Source organism: Taudactylus pleione, unplaced genomic scaffold (assembly GCF_031769625.1).
Source record: "Taudactylus pleione unplaced genomic scaffold, aTauple2 ptg000377l, whole genome shotgun sequence".
NCBI lineage: Eukaryota > Metazoa > Chordata > Amphibia > Anura > Myobatrachidae > Taudactylus > Taudactylus pleione.
In genome coordinates, this window is record NW_028284778.1 from 8,307,147 (window position 1) to 8,325,897 (window position 18,751).

Consider the following 18,751-nt stretch of genomic DNA (forward strand, 5'->3'; position numbering starts at 1 on the left):
GCAGTGTGTGGCTGGGCAGTGACACTGACTAATGTCTATGTTGGGAGCTGTTACCACAGCCTGGATGTTGGGTGTAGTGTCTGCATGTCAATGTGGCTGGGTCTATGCAGTATATGTGCAGGCAGTATGTAGCTTACTCACAGTAACTGTGGACACATGTCGGTCATCTTGCAAGAAAAACACACTATTGATGCCGCACTGACTTTAGTATTCATGTATATTTTTTATTCAGAAACTTTATTAAATATTCCCTTTATATGGAACTCCAAATATTAATTATAATGCTAAGTATATGAAACCAAAACATTTTTATTAGCCTGGAGGTGCCACTAGACCATCTTATTTAAATATTATCAAACTGAAAAGACACGAAAGAAAAGATAAGATATAGTGTCCAGTGCACTTTCATGGTTCCACTGCACCCATATTTTGAATTCTGAATTATCAGTAAAATGTAACTTTTATTATGTTTATTAAAATATGATACATAGATATACTTGGCGAAATATAAAAATATAGAGATTAGAAAGTGAAAAAAGTTATAAAGAAAGGTGATTAAAAACACCTCCTGGTGCTGTCAGTCATTCGGATCTTTCTAAATATGACTTTATAAGTGTTTATATGGCTATGTTACGGTATAACAAAAATCTTCAATATAACTTTTATATGTTATTTCAGAGTACCTCTCCAGAGGCTTCAGAGTAAGACAAAATTTAAATAGTAGCCTAGAATAGCAGCTTTTATGTCCAATATCGTGTGTGTTCTATGCCTTATAATGGTATCAGGACACTTAACTTTCTATGCTGCCATGAATATCTCACTATGTTGATGGTATATCATAACTCTGTTCCTAAATAACTAATGCCAGTTAAACATTGATGACAATAATGTGTCATGTGATATTGACGAGGTTAGCTATTTTATAGATCACAGACTTGATAAATGTTTATGTATCACGGCAATCTGAAATAATTTGGATCACATGTTGCAATGTTCTCCCTAGGATACAATAGTCCTGGAGTGCCCCGCGGGTGTATTAACAAGCTAGGTGGGTACACCAGTGCTCTTTCCCGGTACGGGTATTGATCCTCACGTGCTCACTAACATACACATCTCACACATATTATCACATATAACAATAAAGAATATTAGATCCTAAAGCCGCATTCGATTGTGCGGAGACCGGCAACACTCAGGGAACGCCGACGCGCGTTTCGCCTGTGGCTGCTTTATCAAGGCAGTGCAACCAGATTGTTATCCATGTCTGGTATTTATTCTATCAGCTACGTTCCTATTCGTCTGTCCATTCTGTTCCGTGATCCCCCGTTTCTGATTGGTTATCGGGACTCCTTGTGTTTGTTTCAAAATCCTTACCTTCGTATATGTCTCATATTATTACCTAACGGTCCATGATGATTACTGATGTCATAATTACCTTATTATTACTGGGATTCTTTATATTATCTAATAAACATATTATTAGAGAATTATTGTTTTAATAAGCTGTGTCTTTTCCTCCCAGAGTCATTATCAAAGCTTCCCCGTATTCCAGGAATCATCTATAAAGAGAAAAGAATGTTGTTTAGAGTATAATTAGTAAATCATCTTAATGTCTGAGTATATAGTTTCAGTATATCAAATGGATAGAGATACACACAAGGAATGTAGAGTATAAGAACTTTCCCAAAGAAGATATAATTAATAATGTCATGTAGCATCTTGTCATTTTCTCGCTAACATCAACATACTACACTGCTATTTTAGTTATCTATCGTGTGATTAAATAAAGTTATAGTTATATTGAGTTATAGATATTGTCATCTTCATATTCTACTGTATCTCTCACAGTGCCTATATCTAATTAAATTATGTGATTTTAATCCAATATGCTATCCCGAGTGTTTGTCCATTATAAATGTAAAACATAAATAAATTAATAATGCAAAAACTACTGTTACCTCTACTTATTTAATTATAGACTATGAATCCATAATAACCTAATGTAATTTGTGAAAAATATTTAATAATAAAAATCTCCTACTTTATAATTAATGTGTTGTAAGTGTATTCTATTGATTCTAGTCATATAACTTATTAATATCCCTGACAGATGTGAGTATTCCCTCAACCAATATCAAATTTATTGTAGTGAAATGTGTCATATGTGTGTAAATGTAATGATTAATTCATCCATCCTGTGTATTAGTGTCAGATAATTTATAATGTGATTATGGATTCTCAAATATTTCATCCATATCCCAACCTTCATATGTGGTCTCAAAAGTTTCAAATTCATTCTTTTGTGTACATATCATGTGATCCATAAAGCAGCCACAGGCGAAACGCGAGTCGGCGTTCCCTGAGTGCTGCCGGTCTCCGCACAAACGAATGCGGCTTTAGGATCTAATATTCTTTATTGTTATATGTGATAATATGTGTGAGATGTGTATGTTAGTGAGCACGTCAGGATCAATACCCGTACCGGGAAAGAGCACTGGTGTACCCACCTAGCTTGTTAATACACCCGCGGGGCACTCCAGGACTATTGTGCAACATATGATCCAAATTATTTCAGATTGCCGTGATACATAAACATTTATCAACATAGTGAGATATTCATGGCAGCATAGAAAGTTGAATGTCCTGATACCATTATAAGGCATAGAACACACACGATATTGGACATAAAAGCTGCTATTCTAGGCTACTATTAAAATTTGGTCTTACTCTGAAGCCTCTGGAGAGGTACTCTGAAATAACATATAAAAGTTATATTGTAGAATTGTGTTATACCGTAACATAGCCATATAAACACTTATAAAGTCATATTTAGAAAGATCCGAATGACTGACAGCACCAGGAGGTGTTTTTAATCACCTTTCTTTGTAACTTTTTTCACTTTCTAATCTCTATATTTTTATATTTCGCCAAGTATATCTATGTATCATATTTTAATAAACATAATAAAAGTTACATTTTACTGATAATTCAGAATTCAAAATATGGGTGCAGTGGACCCATGAAAGTGCACTGGACACTATTAGGGGAATTCAATATGGAGCGAAAACTCAGTTTTTTGCGTTAATATCGCACCTATGACGTCATTATCGCAGGTTTTAGTTTTACACTGTATTCAATTTCAAAGACTTTTCGCAGGTTCGAAAAGTCTTGAAAAAAAACGGGGATAACTTTTCACCATTGAATAGGTGGCGAAAAAAAGTTCAGAATTGGGGTTTAGGGGTGCAGGCTTAAAAAAATAGCCTGCACCCCTGGGAATGACATTTAAAAGATAACTGTGTCAAAAAAAAGTTAAAAAAATAAAAAATAGGGACACCCCAAAAAATGATTTTAAAAATTGGGGTGAAAAAAAAAAAAAATGGGAAAAAATTGTTTAACAATAGGGAAATAGGTTCAGGGCTATTCTGCAAGGATGCGGCAGGTGTTTTCTAGAATAGATTTATAGCTGCAGGTGCACAAATGCAGAATTTTTAAAAACTTACTTTAGGGACATCAAAATATGCTAGTACCCATTTAACATGTACCCAAAATTTGATGGGACCACTTAAAAAAACAAAAAAAAATAACCCAAGTGCTCTTCTGCAACACTTCTTCAATGTCGGAAAAAAACACCTGCTGCGGCTATTTAAATCCCCGACTTTCATTTACAGGCTAAAACGGGAGGTACCCATAGTGACCCCCCATGTTTTTACAACTTTTTAGGGGGGTCCTACAATTTTTTTAAGGAAAATTTCATAACTTTACGCAAATCCCACTTCGCAGGCTTCCGTTTTCGTTAGTTTCATATTGTATACGGGGATAAGCGGGCGCGCGCCCGATACTTTATCCCAGGTAAAAGCTCCGATATGAAACGTAAACTTCGACAGCGAAGTTTACGTTTCATATTGAATTCCCCTCTATATCTTATCTTTTCTTTCGTGTCTTTTGAGATGTCGGTCATCTTATTGACTTACACAGTACTTACTTCACTACATCGGGAGCGCAACACAAACAGCCAACAACAACAGGCTTTACTTGAGGTATCCCCTTGTGTGAAGGCAGGCACCAGACAGCTGCCCCCTCTCTGCCCAGCCTGGGGGTCCCAGCTCTCTTGCAGGGGACTCCTCACCTACTGCTGGACTTTTATGGGGTGGTAAACCCCCTGAGGTTGGCTTAGAGACACCACAAAGGCAGAAAATGAAACTTTGTGAGCCATTTTGTCAAGTGATCATGGTTTCTACTCCATGGTCATCAGCGCCCCCAGAACTCCCGACGGGGAGCAGGGAGAGGACTCGCTATGCCCTCAGAGCCCCAAACCATCAGGCGGGTAACAGAGAGAGGACCCAAAGGATAATCCACATAACAGCGGATAAGAGAATCCGTCACGGAGGGATGGGACGCTGACCTCCTGACTACTCTTATATCAATCAGAGACAGTCACTGCATATTAATTCTGCACCTTCGCCTTGCATCTTATAACTATACTAATGAGATATCCACAATGGTGGAAGAATGTCCGAACAAGAGACTGCATTCTCATTATTATGTTTGATATTTAACATATGTAACAGATTCATTGTATTTAACCCTTGAGGTATCAGGTTGTATAGTTGTCCATATACTTTATTTTCTACTTCAGGGTCCATTGGGATCCACAGGGTGACCTTGGGGTATAGGTGATGCAGAGTCATCCGGGCACCTTACGGACTAAATTTTTCTCCCAGGACGCACTTGGGTCTCCCTCTATACCCCACCCCCATGTGAGAGGCACCTCGGTTTCGTTGGGTGCCCGGCCGGAGTCGGTTCACTGCTACGCGGGGGGGCAGTCTAACAGCCCCTGAAGAGTTATTTTTTTTATTGCTCTTAATTTCAACTACGGACAGTCCAGGGGACATCCGCGCTGCTGCTCAGTCACCTGCCAGTGCCCAGACGCCGGTATGGATCCAGGGATCTCGGCAGGCCCCTGGGGGCTTAGCAGGGACCCCGGAGGATCCCTGGACTGCGGCCGGGCACTACGGGGACTAAGGTAAGCAGCGTGTCACTGCGGTGGTGACCCGCTGAGACGCAGTCCTTTTCCCTCAGGGCTGGGGACTCCCTAGGAATGACAGCATGTGGAGCCAGGCACTGAGTCCTGCGCTTCCACTAGATCACCAGGGACAGCGGGCTGGAGCAATAACAGAATATGCTCCAGCGTCCCAGGGGTTAAACACTGGCCAGGGGAGGCTCTCCTTCCCTGTTCAACAGCCGGCACCTCCCCCCTGCACAGCGCGCCTTTCCACCGCGGTCTGGCTGGGCTGTGGCAGCTCTCCTCCGGATAAGTCTCCTCAAAGGTCTCCGGCGGCCATTTTCTCCTGGTTGAGTCTCAGATCACACAGGCGGTGCTGAACCCAGGTCCCCCTACATACCTCTTCTCCTAGAAGTGGTCAGTGTTTGTAGCACTATATCCTACCAGACGCTAAGTCTGTGTAGTTGATTAGTAGTGCCATTAAGTGCAGTTGTTATTTATTCTGCATTGTATGTGACTCTGCTAGCGCTGTCTGAGTTTCACTTTCTTCTGTCAGCCATTTTACTTTCCCTGTGTCTATTTTTCTCACTGAGCCCTAATACGAGTGTTGTCAAGGTGAAGCCTCACAGTCTGATAGTCTGTGTTGTGGGTCACATACAGTATACTGGTATCCTCTTCACCATGTCTGGTAGTTAGTGATATGCCAAGTTTGGCTCCCGCCCGGCTGTTGTGTAAAAAAGTGTACAGCGGAATTAGGGGTGGGAGACATGGTGCTTGAGGAATTATGTTTGAGGTGCTATGCTCCTCCAGGTCCCTCTATGGTCTCTGCCTTTCCGCAGGAGCCCCCTTGGATGTGCTTTGCACAAGCACTGACGGCCATTGTGGGACGTTTAGCAGGCCCTCCTGTATTTTCCCCGCTAGGGTTTACACAGCAGCAACTTATGCCCTCTTAAAACCTGCTTCAGCCAGCTACACCTATGCAGGTGTTATCCCCTCAGTGGGTTAATACGATTCCTAATGAGTTACAGAGTGTGCCCGAGGTGCAGCAGGGGGAGGCACCCCTCGGTAGACCGGCTAAAAGATTTTTGCCGTCGTTTCAATCTACTCTGTATGATAACGACGATATGTCATCTGATGATAGGGTGCTCCCAGAAGACTCTGACTCCCCTACACCGGAGGTAGAGCCCAAATCAAAAATATATATTCCGGGTCTGATACAAGCTGTCCAGGCAGCCTTGGTCATAGAGGAGGACGATCCTCCACCACCTAAGTCCAAACATGCATATTTCAAGGATGTAAAGGTGACCACTGCTATATTTCCTTTGTCTGACCTGCTAGTGAACCACCTGGAGGTGGCATAGAAAACACCTGGAAAGAGTTACTAGCCGCAGAAGCATCTGTCCTATGCTTACCCTTATGCTGTGGATTATTTTACTAAATGGGAAACTTCACCGACGGTGGATTCCCATGTAACGCCTTGTTAAAAAGCGCGACCTTCCCTATGCCTTCTATGTCCTCCCTGAAGGATGCTACAGATAGCGAATTGGTATGATTTACCGCCGGCCCTTGGCTTATTGAATGCTAGGATTTCCACTGCGGCCACTGCCGCCATTGTGGCTCGCCGCTCCCTGTGTCTTCGCTCTTGGAGGGCAGATGCGGACTCCCAAGAAGGGTTTACAGTGTTTACCTTATAATGGTAAAGTCTTGTTTGGCCCTGATTTGAGTAAAATTGTGGATACATTGGCAGCGGCTAACTCGGCTTGTCTGCCTTCAGGGTCTCGGACTCCGTCCTTTCGGACCTATCTGGCCCCAGGTAAGGTTAGAACTTAGTCCTTTCCTAGGCCGTCAACCTCCAAGAAAATACTAAGCCTAAGAAACAGGCTTGGAGTGCGAGACGTCCGGCTGCTAAGCCTGATGACAAGCCCTCAGCCTGACGGGATGGGCCTCCTCCTGGGGATCCCAGGGTGGGAGGCCGACTTCTTCAGTTCGCCCAATGCTGGTGTCAGACTACCACAGACACCTGGGTGAGAAGTGGTCTCTCAGGGGTACATACTCTCCTTCTGCAGAAGGCCTCGCTATCAGTTCTTCTGCACAGGTCTTCTGTCCAACAAGGACAAGGCCTTGGCTATTCAAGAGGCAGTACAGTCCTTGCTTCAGGCAGTGGTCATTGTACTGGTCCCGTTGTCCCAGAGGGGAACGGGTTGTTATTCCAGCCTTTTTCTGGTTAAAAAATCAAATGGATCATGCCGAACTATCCTCAATCTCAAGTCCCTGAACAGGTTCCTCAGGGTACCTCGGTTCAGAATGGAAACCCGACACTCAATCATATTGGCTATGGAACCTGGGGATTTTATGGTGTCACTGGATATTCAGGATATTCAAATTCCGATTGCTTCGGCTCACCAGTTTTCTCAGGTTTGCTGTGTCACAACAACATTCCAGTTTCGGGCTCTGCCGTTTGGCCTCTCTACTGCACCTCGGGTGTTTACAAAAATTGTGGCAGTAATGGGAGCCCATCTGCGGCTGCAGGGGGTCCGTCTGTTACCATACCTGGACGACCTCTTACTGTTAGCAGGGTCTGCAGAGGTACTTCACCACCACCTACAGCTGACGGACGATATCTGTGCTCCAGATGCACGGGTGGTTGATCAATTGGAAAAAGTCTTCCCTGATCCCATCTCAAAGGATGCTCCATCTGGGAGCTCTGTTGGATTCACAACAGCAGAGAATCTGACTGCAGTCAAGATCTCCACTTTGCAGATGCGAGTACGCAGATACCTCCACAGTCGCCGAGTGTCAATCCACTCAGCAATGCAATTACTGGGATCCATGGTATCGACATTCGACATGGTGTAATATGCCCAGTTTCATTCCCGGCCCCAGGTGGGATGGATTACCCCATCGGATAAAACAGAGCTTGACAATTTTTTCTAAAATCTAGGAGCCAGGATTAAAGAGTAGAGGCGAGACCACCGACCACCGTCCTCCCAAAGAAATAACAGTAATGTGTGAGGAGCACAACTCTGTGTGTTATGCAACTGTTAAACACACTATACTAGTATACAAAATGGATTTAGTAAAATGGAGGCTACCTCACTACACTCCACATCTCCACCTGCTCCACCCCCCCTTCCAGCTGTGCCGATGCTGGGATCAGACACTTGATCCCAGCACGGCTTTCCACAGCAGCAGCCAATGAGAGTCTATCTTCCGTACTTTTTCTACAGGCAGTACAGTCCTTGCTTCAGGCAGGGGTCATTGTACCGTCCCGTTGTCCTAGAGGCGAACAGGTTATTATTCCAGCCTTTTTCTCGTTTAAAAACCAAACAGATCACACCGAACTATCCTCAATCTCAAGTCCCTTAACAAATTCCTCAGGGTACCTTGGTTCAGGATGGAAACCTTATGCTCAATCATATTGGCTATGGAACCTGGGGATTTTATGGTGTCACTGGATATTAAGTATGCATACCTGCATATTCCGATTGCTTTGGCTCACCAGCGTTTTCTCAGGTTTGCTGTGTCACAACTCGGGCTCTGCCGTTTGGCCTCTCTACTGCACTTCGGGTGTTTACAAAAATTATGGCAGCAATGGCAGCCCATCTGCGGCTACAGGGGGTCCGCCTGTTACCATACCTGGACGAGCTCTTACTGTTAGCAGGGTCTCCAGAGGTACTTCACCACCACCTACAGCTGACAGACGATATCTGTGCTCCAGATGCACGGGTGGTTGATCAATTGGAAGAAGTTCTCCCTGATCCCATCTCAAAGGATACTACATCTGGGAGCTCTGTTGGATTCACAACAGCAGAGGATCTTTCTGACAGCAGAAAAGATCTCCACTTTGCAGACGCGAGTACGCAGATACCTCCACAGACGCCGAGTGTAAATCCATTCAGCAATGCAGGTACTGGGATCCATGGTATCAACATTCGACATGGTGGAATATGCCCAGTTTCATTCCCAGCCTCTGCAGAAATCGATCATCTCCAGGTGCGACGGATTACCCCATCGGGTAAAAGCACAAACGATGGTGCTTTCTCCGGAGGTGCGTCTGTCTCTTGCTTGGTGGCTACAGACGTGTCATCTCACCAAGGGGCGCACCTCTTGGACTCCGGATTGGGTCCTCCTGACGACGGACGCCAGTCTCCGGGGATGGGGCACAGTGACAGGTCCACACTCCTTTCAGGGACGGTGGACAGCAAAGGAGTCTGCTCTATCAACATATTGGTACTTCGAGCGGCCTTCAGGGCCCTGCAACAAGCCAGACTCCTACTTCATAGAAAACCTGTGCAAGTTCAGTCAGACAGTGCCACAACCGTGGCTTACATAAACCATAAAGGAGGGACTCAAGGTCAGGCGGCAATGACATAGGTGTCACGCATCCTGACATGGGCGGTAGGCCATCTACCAGCCATATCGTCAGTGTTCATTCCAGGAGTTCTCAATTACTGGACATTCCAGTTGTGTACCTGTTCCCTCCAATCTCCCTTCTTCCTCGAGTACTTCGGAAGTTCAAACAAGAAGGAGGCACTGTCCTCCTGGTGGCTCCAGCGTGGCCCATACGTCACTGGTACTCAGATCTTCAGAGTCTCTCCATAGACACTCCGTTGCTGTTGCTTCAACATCCGGACCTGTTGTCTTAAGATCCTTGCCTTTACCCGGACCTGGGTCGTCTGTCTTTGATGGCGTGGCTCTTGAGAAAAATCTGCCTCTGCCAGGATTTACTACAGGGTGTGGCATACCTACTTTGAATGGTGTCATTCCAGAGGTTACGACTCCAAGTGTTTAGGATATCCAGAGTTTTGGCTTTCCTGCAGGTGGGTTTGGACCATGGTCTCCGCCTTGCTTCACTGAAGGTGCATGTCTCTGCCCTTTCAGTATGGTTCCAGCGTAGAATTGCTCCTCTTCCCGATATCCGCACTTTCCTACAAAGGGGCCTTCGCATTCAGCCTCTCTTTGTCCCTCCTGTGGCGCCTTGAGATTTGGCTGTTGTCATTAGGGCCCTCCATTTGACCCCCTGGACTCAGTGGATCTGAAATGACTTACAGCTAAGACTGTTTTTTCCTTTTGGCTATTACTTCTGCCAGAAGAGTGTTAGATTTGGGGAGCTCTCTCTTGTTGTTCCCCTTTTCTGATTTTTCACCAGTACAGGGCGGTGCTTCGGACTCGCCCTGGTTTCCTTCCTAAGGTGGTCTCTAGTTTTCACATTAATGAGGAAATTATTGTGCCGGCCTTTAATTCCCCTGAGCTCTTGGCAGGTGAGGTCTCATTGGATGTGGTGCATGCCCTCAGGATTTATGTGGCCCGTACCAGTTCCCTTCAGAAGTTAGACTCCTTGTTTGTACTCTATGGTTTCCGCAAGAATGGTTGGCCAGCCAATAAACAAACTTTGGCTAGATGACTTTGCATGGCGACCTCTGAGGCTTACACTCATGAGGGCCTTCCAGTGCCGCCCTCTGTTATTGCTCATTCTACTCGGTCTGTGGGTCCTTTGTGGGCAGCGACTTTCTTCTCTTTTATCCTCCTCCAGCCTTTGATTTGCTACGAAACTGAGGTGCCTCTGGCCCGGCGACATGGTATAGAGGGAGACCCAAGTGCATTCTGGGAGAAAAATTTACCATGTAAGGTGCCCGGATGACTCTGCATCACCTATACCCCAAGGTCACCCTGTGGACCCTATGGACTTTATAGAAAGAGAGATAACAAAGGTAAGTTCTTACAATGTCTCTCATTACAGGTTGAGTCTCCCATATCCAAACTGCTTGGGACCAGGGGTATTTTGGATAACGGAATATTCCGTATTATGGAATATTTGCATATCATTATGAAATATCTTGGGAATGGGACCCCAATATACACACAAAATGCATTTATGTTATATATACACCTTATACACACAGCCTGCAGGTCATTTTATATAATATTTTCAATAATTTTGTGGCTCAAGCAAAGTTTGTGTACAGAAATGAAATTCAGTTATGTTTCATATACAGAAAAAGAATATGCCCGGGGTTGGGTTTTACCCATATCATACATGGTACCAGCAGCATGGCAATATTAATGCCATAAATGTATACAAAACAGAAAAACTTTTGCTATCGGCGCTAACCATAATATACTGCAAATGTATGTGTGAACAGCAAATAAAACAAGGGGGATTTTGTCATGATTTGATCAAAGCATTTAAGCCTGCAACCCAGCATCAAGGGACCCCATTTTTCTGCAGGTCCCTAACACTAGCATATATGCCTAGCACATCTTTACATTGCAGTTAAATGTACTCACCTCCTAGATACAGAGGGGCACATCTATACAGGGCTGGCTGTTAACCACACCCAACTAGGCTTTTTATAGCCTTAATTGAAAGCTGCCATGATAGCACAAGGCAAAATTTTGAAACAAAACAGAAAAAGAAATATGTCCGCGCTCGGTTTTACCCATATCATACATGGTACCAGCAGCATGGCATTATTAATGCCATAAATGTATGCAAAACAGAAAAACGTTTGCTATCGGCGCTAACAATAATGTTTCATATACACCTTATACACACCTGAAGGTAATTTTATACAATATTTTTAATAATTTGTGCCTTAGACAAAGTTTGTGTACATTGAACCATCAAAAATCAAAGGTTTCATTATCTCAGTCATGTCAAAATTATTCCGTATTTCGGAATATTTGGATATGGGAGACTCAACCTGTATTTCCACCAAACCTAAATTCTGCCTCAACACACATTGCCTGCGCTCTATCAGACCCTTAGAATAATCTGGACCTAACATTGGATGTAGTGCACTAATACAACCTTCTAATAGATAAGATACTTAATATTAGCAATGTTATGCAGTTGAGAACAGAAAAACAGCAACACATTAGAGGACAATGATAGTAGAAGCGAGCACAACCTCGGGCTTTAGGGGACTTGGTGATAGAAATTACAGCCACCTACAGAAATGTAGCCTAAATGGTGGGGTGTGTGATACAGCTAATAACCATCACCCTTTGTCTATTTCTTGGAAACCTTGTGAACATTCCCCCTTTAGTTTTATCTGGGGCTGGCCAGCCCCCTGGGCTAGTGAAGAGCCTAGAGCCCTAGGGGTCTGTTCTGTTTGGGAGGGTCAATTGCCCTAATTTGGCAGGAAATAACTTTATTTTGGCTGGAAAAAAATGGCTTTGTCTTGGAGAGAAAACAGACTTCCTTTGGCAAGAAAAACTGATGTGGAAGCAGCCAATGAGATGTTTTCCGATCTCCAGAATTTCAGAGGCTATGGCTTAGTACCTGCAATTATGTGCCTCAGGCCCAGTGCACACACCTAGTGTCCTTATAGGCGTAGTGCCTGAGGTTAGTGTGTGCCACAGGCCTAGCTCCAAATTTAGTGTGTGCCATTGACCTTGCACCCATACTCCCTTTTGATCTAGGGGGTTATAGGCAAGTAGAGAGATTCCAAGGGTGCCTATCTGGTCTAGAGGGAGAGGCTGCAGTGGGGAGCATTTTATAGCTCTCTTGCTTCCCACCACTGTCGACCCTTCTGGTTCTCAGCTTCTATGTTGACTTTCACTGCCAGCCGCTTAGCTACTGCTCAATCTTCTCTAATTGCTCACACAATCTTCTTGCTTGATCTCGCTCTCTTCTGGCCTCTTGTGTGCCCGTCAGAACTTTTCCTCCCGCTAGCTCTTCTTTCTCGATGTGCTGCTGGACTGAGCTCTTTCCACATTCACTGCTGCTCTGGATTAGCTTTCTGTGGATTCCATGTTTGAAATAAAAGGCACTGATTGGTTGAGTTTGAATCCCTTTCCTTTCAAGCTTGCCATTGCACAGGAAAGAACACGACTTGCATGCCTCATACAATGATGTTCTCTTTAGATCCAATATCTGCAGGAGATATGAGTAGGAGATGAACACCTCCATTTTCTAGGCTATCTGGCCACTCTTGACGGGGACCCAGCCACACTTAAAAAGCTCTCCATTTTTTTTCTTCTCCAGTATTATGTTTATGAGTATGAATGGTAGCACATCCAAGATATTCTAATAAGGTTTTGTTAAGCACAAGCCTATGGGAATAGGGATGAGATCTAAAATGTATTAATGATGCATTTGGTGTGGACGACTTGGTTACCTATTTTATTTCTACCAGATGGATACAATACAAGGAAAACCTTGGAGGAACATCTAATATGGTCTCCAGATTTTAAAGTAGAAGATAAGAACATCACACGAGGATCTCCAGAAGAAAACCGCTTTACCCTAAACAGACATCCAGCTCTTCACAGTGCAGCTATATTATTTGATCCCTCTATTCTAGAGGGATGTTCTGGTAACTCACATCATAGTACAGATCACAGTGGTGATACAATCACGTCCTCTTCTGAATTTGGGGAATGTTTTACTCATAAACCAGCTCTTGTTATACATAGGAACAGTCACACATGTGAGAAACCATTTCCGTGCTCTGAGTGTGGGAAATGTTTTACACAGAAATCATCTCTCGTTTTACATCAGAGAAGTCACACAGGTGAAAAACCATTTTCATGCTCTGCGTGTGGAAAATATTTTACACAGAAATCATCTCTTGTTAGACATCAGCGACATCATACAGGTGAGACTCCATTTACATGTTCTGAGTGTGGGAAAGGTTTTACACAGAAATCCTATCTTCTAATACATGAGAGAAGTCACACAGGTGAGAAACCATTTCCATGTTCTGAATGTGGAAAATGTTTTACAGATAAATCATATCTTGTTAGACATCAGAGATGTCACACAGGTGAGAGACCATTTCCATGTTCTGAGTGTGGGAAATGTTTTACGCGGCAATCACATATTGTGAGACATGAGATATGTCACAGAACAAAGAAACAATTTCCATGTTCTGAGTGTGGGAAATGTTTTACAAAGGAATCAGGTCTTGTTAGACATGAGAGATGTCACAAGGTTGAGAAACCATTTCAATGTTCTGAGTGTGGGAAATGGTTTACATTTAATTCCGATCTTGCCAGACATGAGAGACGTCACACAGGTGAGAAGCCATTTCCGTGTTCTGAGTGTGGGAAATGTTTTACACGTAAATCAGATCTTGCTATACATGAGAAAATTCACACAGGAGAGAAACCGTTTCCATGCTCTGAATGTGGGAAATGTTTTACACGGAAATCACATCTTGTAAGACATCAAAAATGTCACAGAGGAGAGAAACCTTTTCCATGTTCTACATGTGGGAAATGCTTTACGCTTAAATCAGATCTTGCTAGACATCAGAGAAGTCACATAGGTGATAATCAGTTATTATAAGACATTAGAAAGTCACAGTGAGTTTTCCTGAGTTGGTAGACATGAAAGAGGGTTGTATTCATATTTTACATATAAGAGAACTAATAACATTATGTTTATATATCATATTTTTTGCTGAAAGGATTGAAAACACTTTGCATATTAAATTACTTACCTTCTGAGGAAACCGCCATCATAATAGGTGGAGAAATGTGTCAAGACATTGACTGGGACTTTTTTTTTTTAATCAGTCCGGACCCCCTGAAAGCTTGTGGACATCTGCAAGGATCTTAAATTACTATCAACTAGGGAGCACTGTGAGTCTAGTTGAACCCTCTCCACATCGCTACACACATGCTCTAGAGCTAGCCGAGGGAACCCTGTGCTGTGACTGTGAGCACGTCTTTCATCATACAATACTTATGGACGTGAACAAATATAAGACTGTATAAAGCACATAGGTTGTTTTCCCGGCACCTAACAGCATGTGCATGGCTGCACTTATCTAATGATGGCAGGTGTGTAAGTGGAGAGTGGATTACAGAGACTATAAGACTCCTCACAGCAGAACGGCTGCTTTATACTCACACCGGAGCCAGCTCTTCTATGTGACCATAACGGATGATATCTAAGGAAGCTGTAAGATTCCGTTCCATTGTCACAAAATGTCCGTTCTTGCAAAGAGTTTTAAATCCAGTATTTATTTATTACAAAGAAAATGGTTTCCCTTTGATAAACCAGATTAACATAAGACTCTACTAAGGGTTACCTATTGTACTTGTAAGTGCTTTAACATAATTTACATATCGTCTGTAGAACTGCCGGGCTCCCCGCTAAAATAGGGGAGTAGGGGTATATTCAGTACTGTGAGGACTGTTTTTTTTCTATTAATAATGATCTTTCTTAAGGGACCATAGGGCTCCACAGGGAGACATTGGAGTGTATGTGGGACCTGGAGGACCGGACACCAATAGCAAAGCTTTTCAATCCCAGGATGCTCCGGTCCTTCCCCTATACCCCACCCACACTTTAGTTTCGTTGGTGTCCGGCAGGAGCTGGACCACCATTATAACAGGGGGCTGCATTGTGCAGCCCAAGCTTTAATTTTATGATTTAATTTACTTTTTCCTTTTACCATAACACGAGAGCAGCACCAGACTGTCCTCCAGATGTCTGTGCTGTCGCCCCATCACCCCTCCACGGCGCCGTGACACCAAGCCTGTGCTAGGTACTTCTGGTGGGGCTTCGAGGGGGACTGTCTAGCAGGTTCCCCGGACCCCAGACTGCAGCCCAGAATCCAAGGGACAGGTAAGGCAGAAGCCCATTCGCAGGGATCCAGGTCTTGGTGCAGTCTTCTCTCCGGTCTCAAGAGACAGACTGGAGGCGCTGATGTGGACACTGGTTCGCCCACAACTCCACTAGACCACCGGGGCACAAATATACTGGTGCAGAGGCATATTATAAAGGCCAGGGGACCTGGTGTTTAACGTTAGCCAGGGGATAAGGTGCCCTCCCTGCAGCCCCTCCCCCAGCTCAGGGTGCCTTACCACTGCGGCTTTGGTGTTCCCTGAGCTGCTCCGCCCCCTCAGATACGCGCGGCAGCCATTTTATGCAAGCTGGTCTTCGGGAAACGCTGGGTCCAGTATCCCTGTGTGCCTCTCCCATGGGCCAAGTTATACAGCGCCATATCCTACCAGCTACTGCGGTCTGTTGATTTTAGTGCCCATTGCAGACATGTAATGTTTTTTCTGCGTTTGTATGTGACTTGTGTTAGTGTTAATCTATTTTCTATACTATCAGTTTATACCTGTCCATTTTTTCTACTATACCCCGACATATTACGGTATTGGGGGTTTATTGTACCTCACATCTTCTATATAATTGTGAGGGCTATCACATACTACATTGTGCCATATATAGCACGGTTGCACACTACATTGTGCCATATTACAAATACTGCAGGGTGTTCACTGCACTGTATCATACTGTGTATTCTATTATTGTGACTATGTCTGGCAGAGAAAAGAATAACGAGCAGCCTGAGGCTGCTGCCTCTACTCTGTTGTCCTGTAAGTCCTGCTCAGTGGGCTTAGCCCCAGGAACCTCATTCAGGATGGTCTTTGTACTAATTCTTACACAGCCCCAGGCCCCTCAGCCTCTGTGTCTCTCCCTCAGGACCCACTCTGGGCTCCCTTTTCACAGATGCTGGTAAAACTTGCGGACCATATAGCAGTCCCCAAGGTGGCTCTCCCTGTGGGATGGCCACAGCAGGTACTCCTTGCAAATCCTTTGCCTCCCCCATGTGTAGACGTACTATCTACCTCCAGTATAGAGTTTGGCTAATACCTCCTCGGTTTTTCAGCAAATGCTGTAAAAGGAAAAGCCTTTACCTACTAAACCTACTCTGTTATCTTCCCAGTCCACTCACGTATCTGATTCTGATAAATCAGCTGGGGAGGCAGAAGACTCAGACCTCTCTCACTCTGACTCCGTCTCAGGAGAAGAGGAGCCACCCTCTAAACTAAATATACCTGCTCTTGTGAGAGCTGTAAAATCTATTTCACAAATAGAAGAGAATGAACCCGCTCCTAAGAGAGAGAATGCACTTTTTAAACAACGAAAGCAGTTTTACCAGAATTCCCTCAATCGGACCAGCTATCTGATCACATGAGTGAAGCATGGAATATGCCTGGTAAAAGGTTTCAAATTCCAAAACGAATCAGTTCCTTTCACCCTCTTCCAGCTACTGATTGCACTAAATGGAAAGTTCCCCAGCAGTGGATTCTCATGTAACACGTATGGTTTGGCTCTGTTCCTGGAAAGCAGATTCGGACTCAAAACAGGCTCTGGAGTCTCTGCCTTATTGGGAAGACATCCTATTTGGTCCAGAATTGGATAAAATTGTGACTACTTTGGCAGCTTCCAAAACGGCGTTCCTGCCCTCTGCATATAATATAAAACCTAGGATGTCATCCTTTCAGTTCTTTTGCCCTCAAGGCAAAGCCAAGGTTCAATCATTCCTCGGCAACAGACATCCAAGGCCTCCAAGCCTAGGGCCAATCAAGCCTGGGCTACTACACGTCCACCTGCCAAGTCTGCGGACAAGCCTACAGCCTGATGGGGCATGCCTCTCCCATCAAACCCGTCCAATGCCTGAGTAAGAAAAATGGTCTCCCGCGGATATGCCCTCATTTCTGAGACGCCCCCCCAACAGTTCTTTTGCACAGGACCTCCATCGGACTTAATCAAGGCCCTGCTGCTCCAAAAAGCCATTCAGTCATTACTGAATTCAGGAGTACTAATTCCGGTCCCCTCCTCACAAGGGGGCAAGGGCTATTGTTCTACCCTTTTCTTATTTCAATAGCCCAATGGGTCTCATTGGCCTATCCACAACCTCAAATCTCTGAACAAGTTTATCAGGGTGCCCAGGTTTTGTATGGAAACCCTTCATTCTATTATCTTAGCTATGGAGCCTGGGGATTTTATGGTGTCCCTATACATTCAGGACGCTGACCTACATGCACCTATAGCGCATTTTCATCAACAATATCTCCGGTTTGCTGCACTGCAGCAACATTATCAATTTCAGGCTCTGCCGTTTTGCCTCTCAACAGCCCCTCGGGTATTTACCAAGATCAGGGCAATTATGGTGAATCTCTTGCTGTTGGCCAGCTCCCCAGAGACTCTTCACCGCCATCTGCAGGTAACCATTGCCTTTCTACAAATGCACGGTTGGCTGATCAACTGGAAAAAGTCTTCCCTGATGGTACATTTGGGAGAGTTATGGTAAAACCTTTGATAACTCTTTCTTTGAAGTCCATAGGGTCCACAGGGCACCCGCCCTGATGCACCTGGCTTCTATGGGCTTCTTCTCTTGGTCACTTGTTTCCTTCTCTGCGTGAGAGTGTGATTCTTCAATGTACCAGTCTTCCTTTTCGCCTATCCTGCTCCTGCTTTGGGCTTTTTAACAAAACTGATTTGCCTTCAGGCTGTGGGCGGAGTATAGGGGGAAGGACCAGAGCATCCTGGGATTGGAAAGCTTTGCTGTTGGTGTCCGGCCCTCCAGGTCCCACATACACCCCAATGTCTCCCTGTGGACCCTATGAACTTCGAAGAGAGTTAACAAAAGTACAGTAAGTTTTACCATAACTCTCCTTTTTGCATTTACCAACACTAATGCTGGTATTTGATTGTATGACTCTGTTTAAATTAAAGGTTAGTAGTTTCCTTCTTTTATAGTCATAAAATATTTTCATTTAATACTTGTCTGTTTACCTATAATTTTGCGCACCCCTCAAGTGGAATATTTAATATTCCACTGATATTGTGTTGACACTGCATATTTGTATAAGGTGAGGCAGCCCTTTTGGTTGTGTGCAGTTGCTATTGTAAGTAATCTGTCACATCGGTCCATGCCCTATTGACGTTACAACACAAACATCTGTTTTCCCATTTAAAAATCCAATGGATTATTC

General features: G+C 44.2%; 1 protein-coding gene across 1 annotated transcript in view; it reads left to right on the forward strand.

Moving 5' to 3' along the window:
- The window catches only part of LOC148508124 (uncharacterized), a 100,233-nt gene that overhangs the window by 29,980 nt on the left and 51,502 nt on the right, over nt 1-18,751 (forward strand). Inside the window, exon 6 of the mRNA XM_088445076.1 lies at nt 13,144-14,294. Within this exon, the coding sequence (XP_088301202.1) occupies nt 13,144-14,294 (1,151 nt within the window). The remainder of the gene's footprint in view (nt 1-13,143; nt 14,295-18,751) is intronic.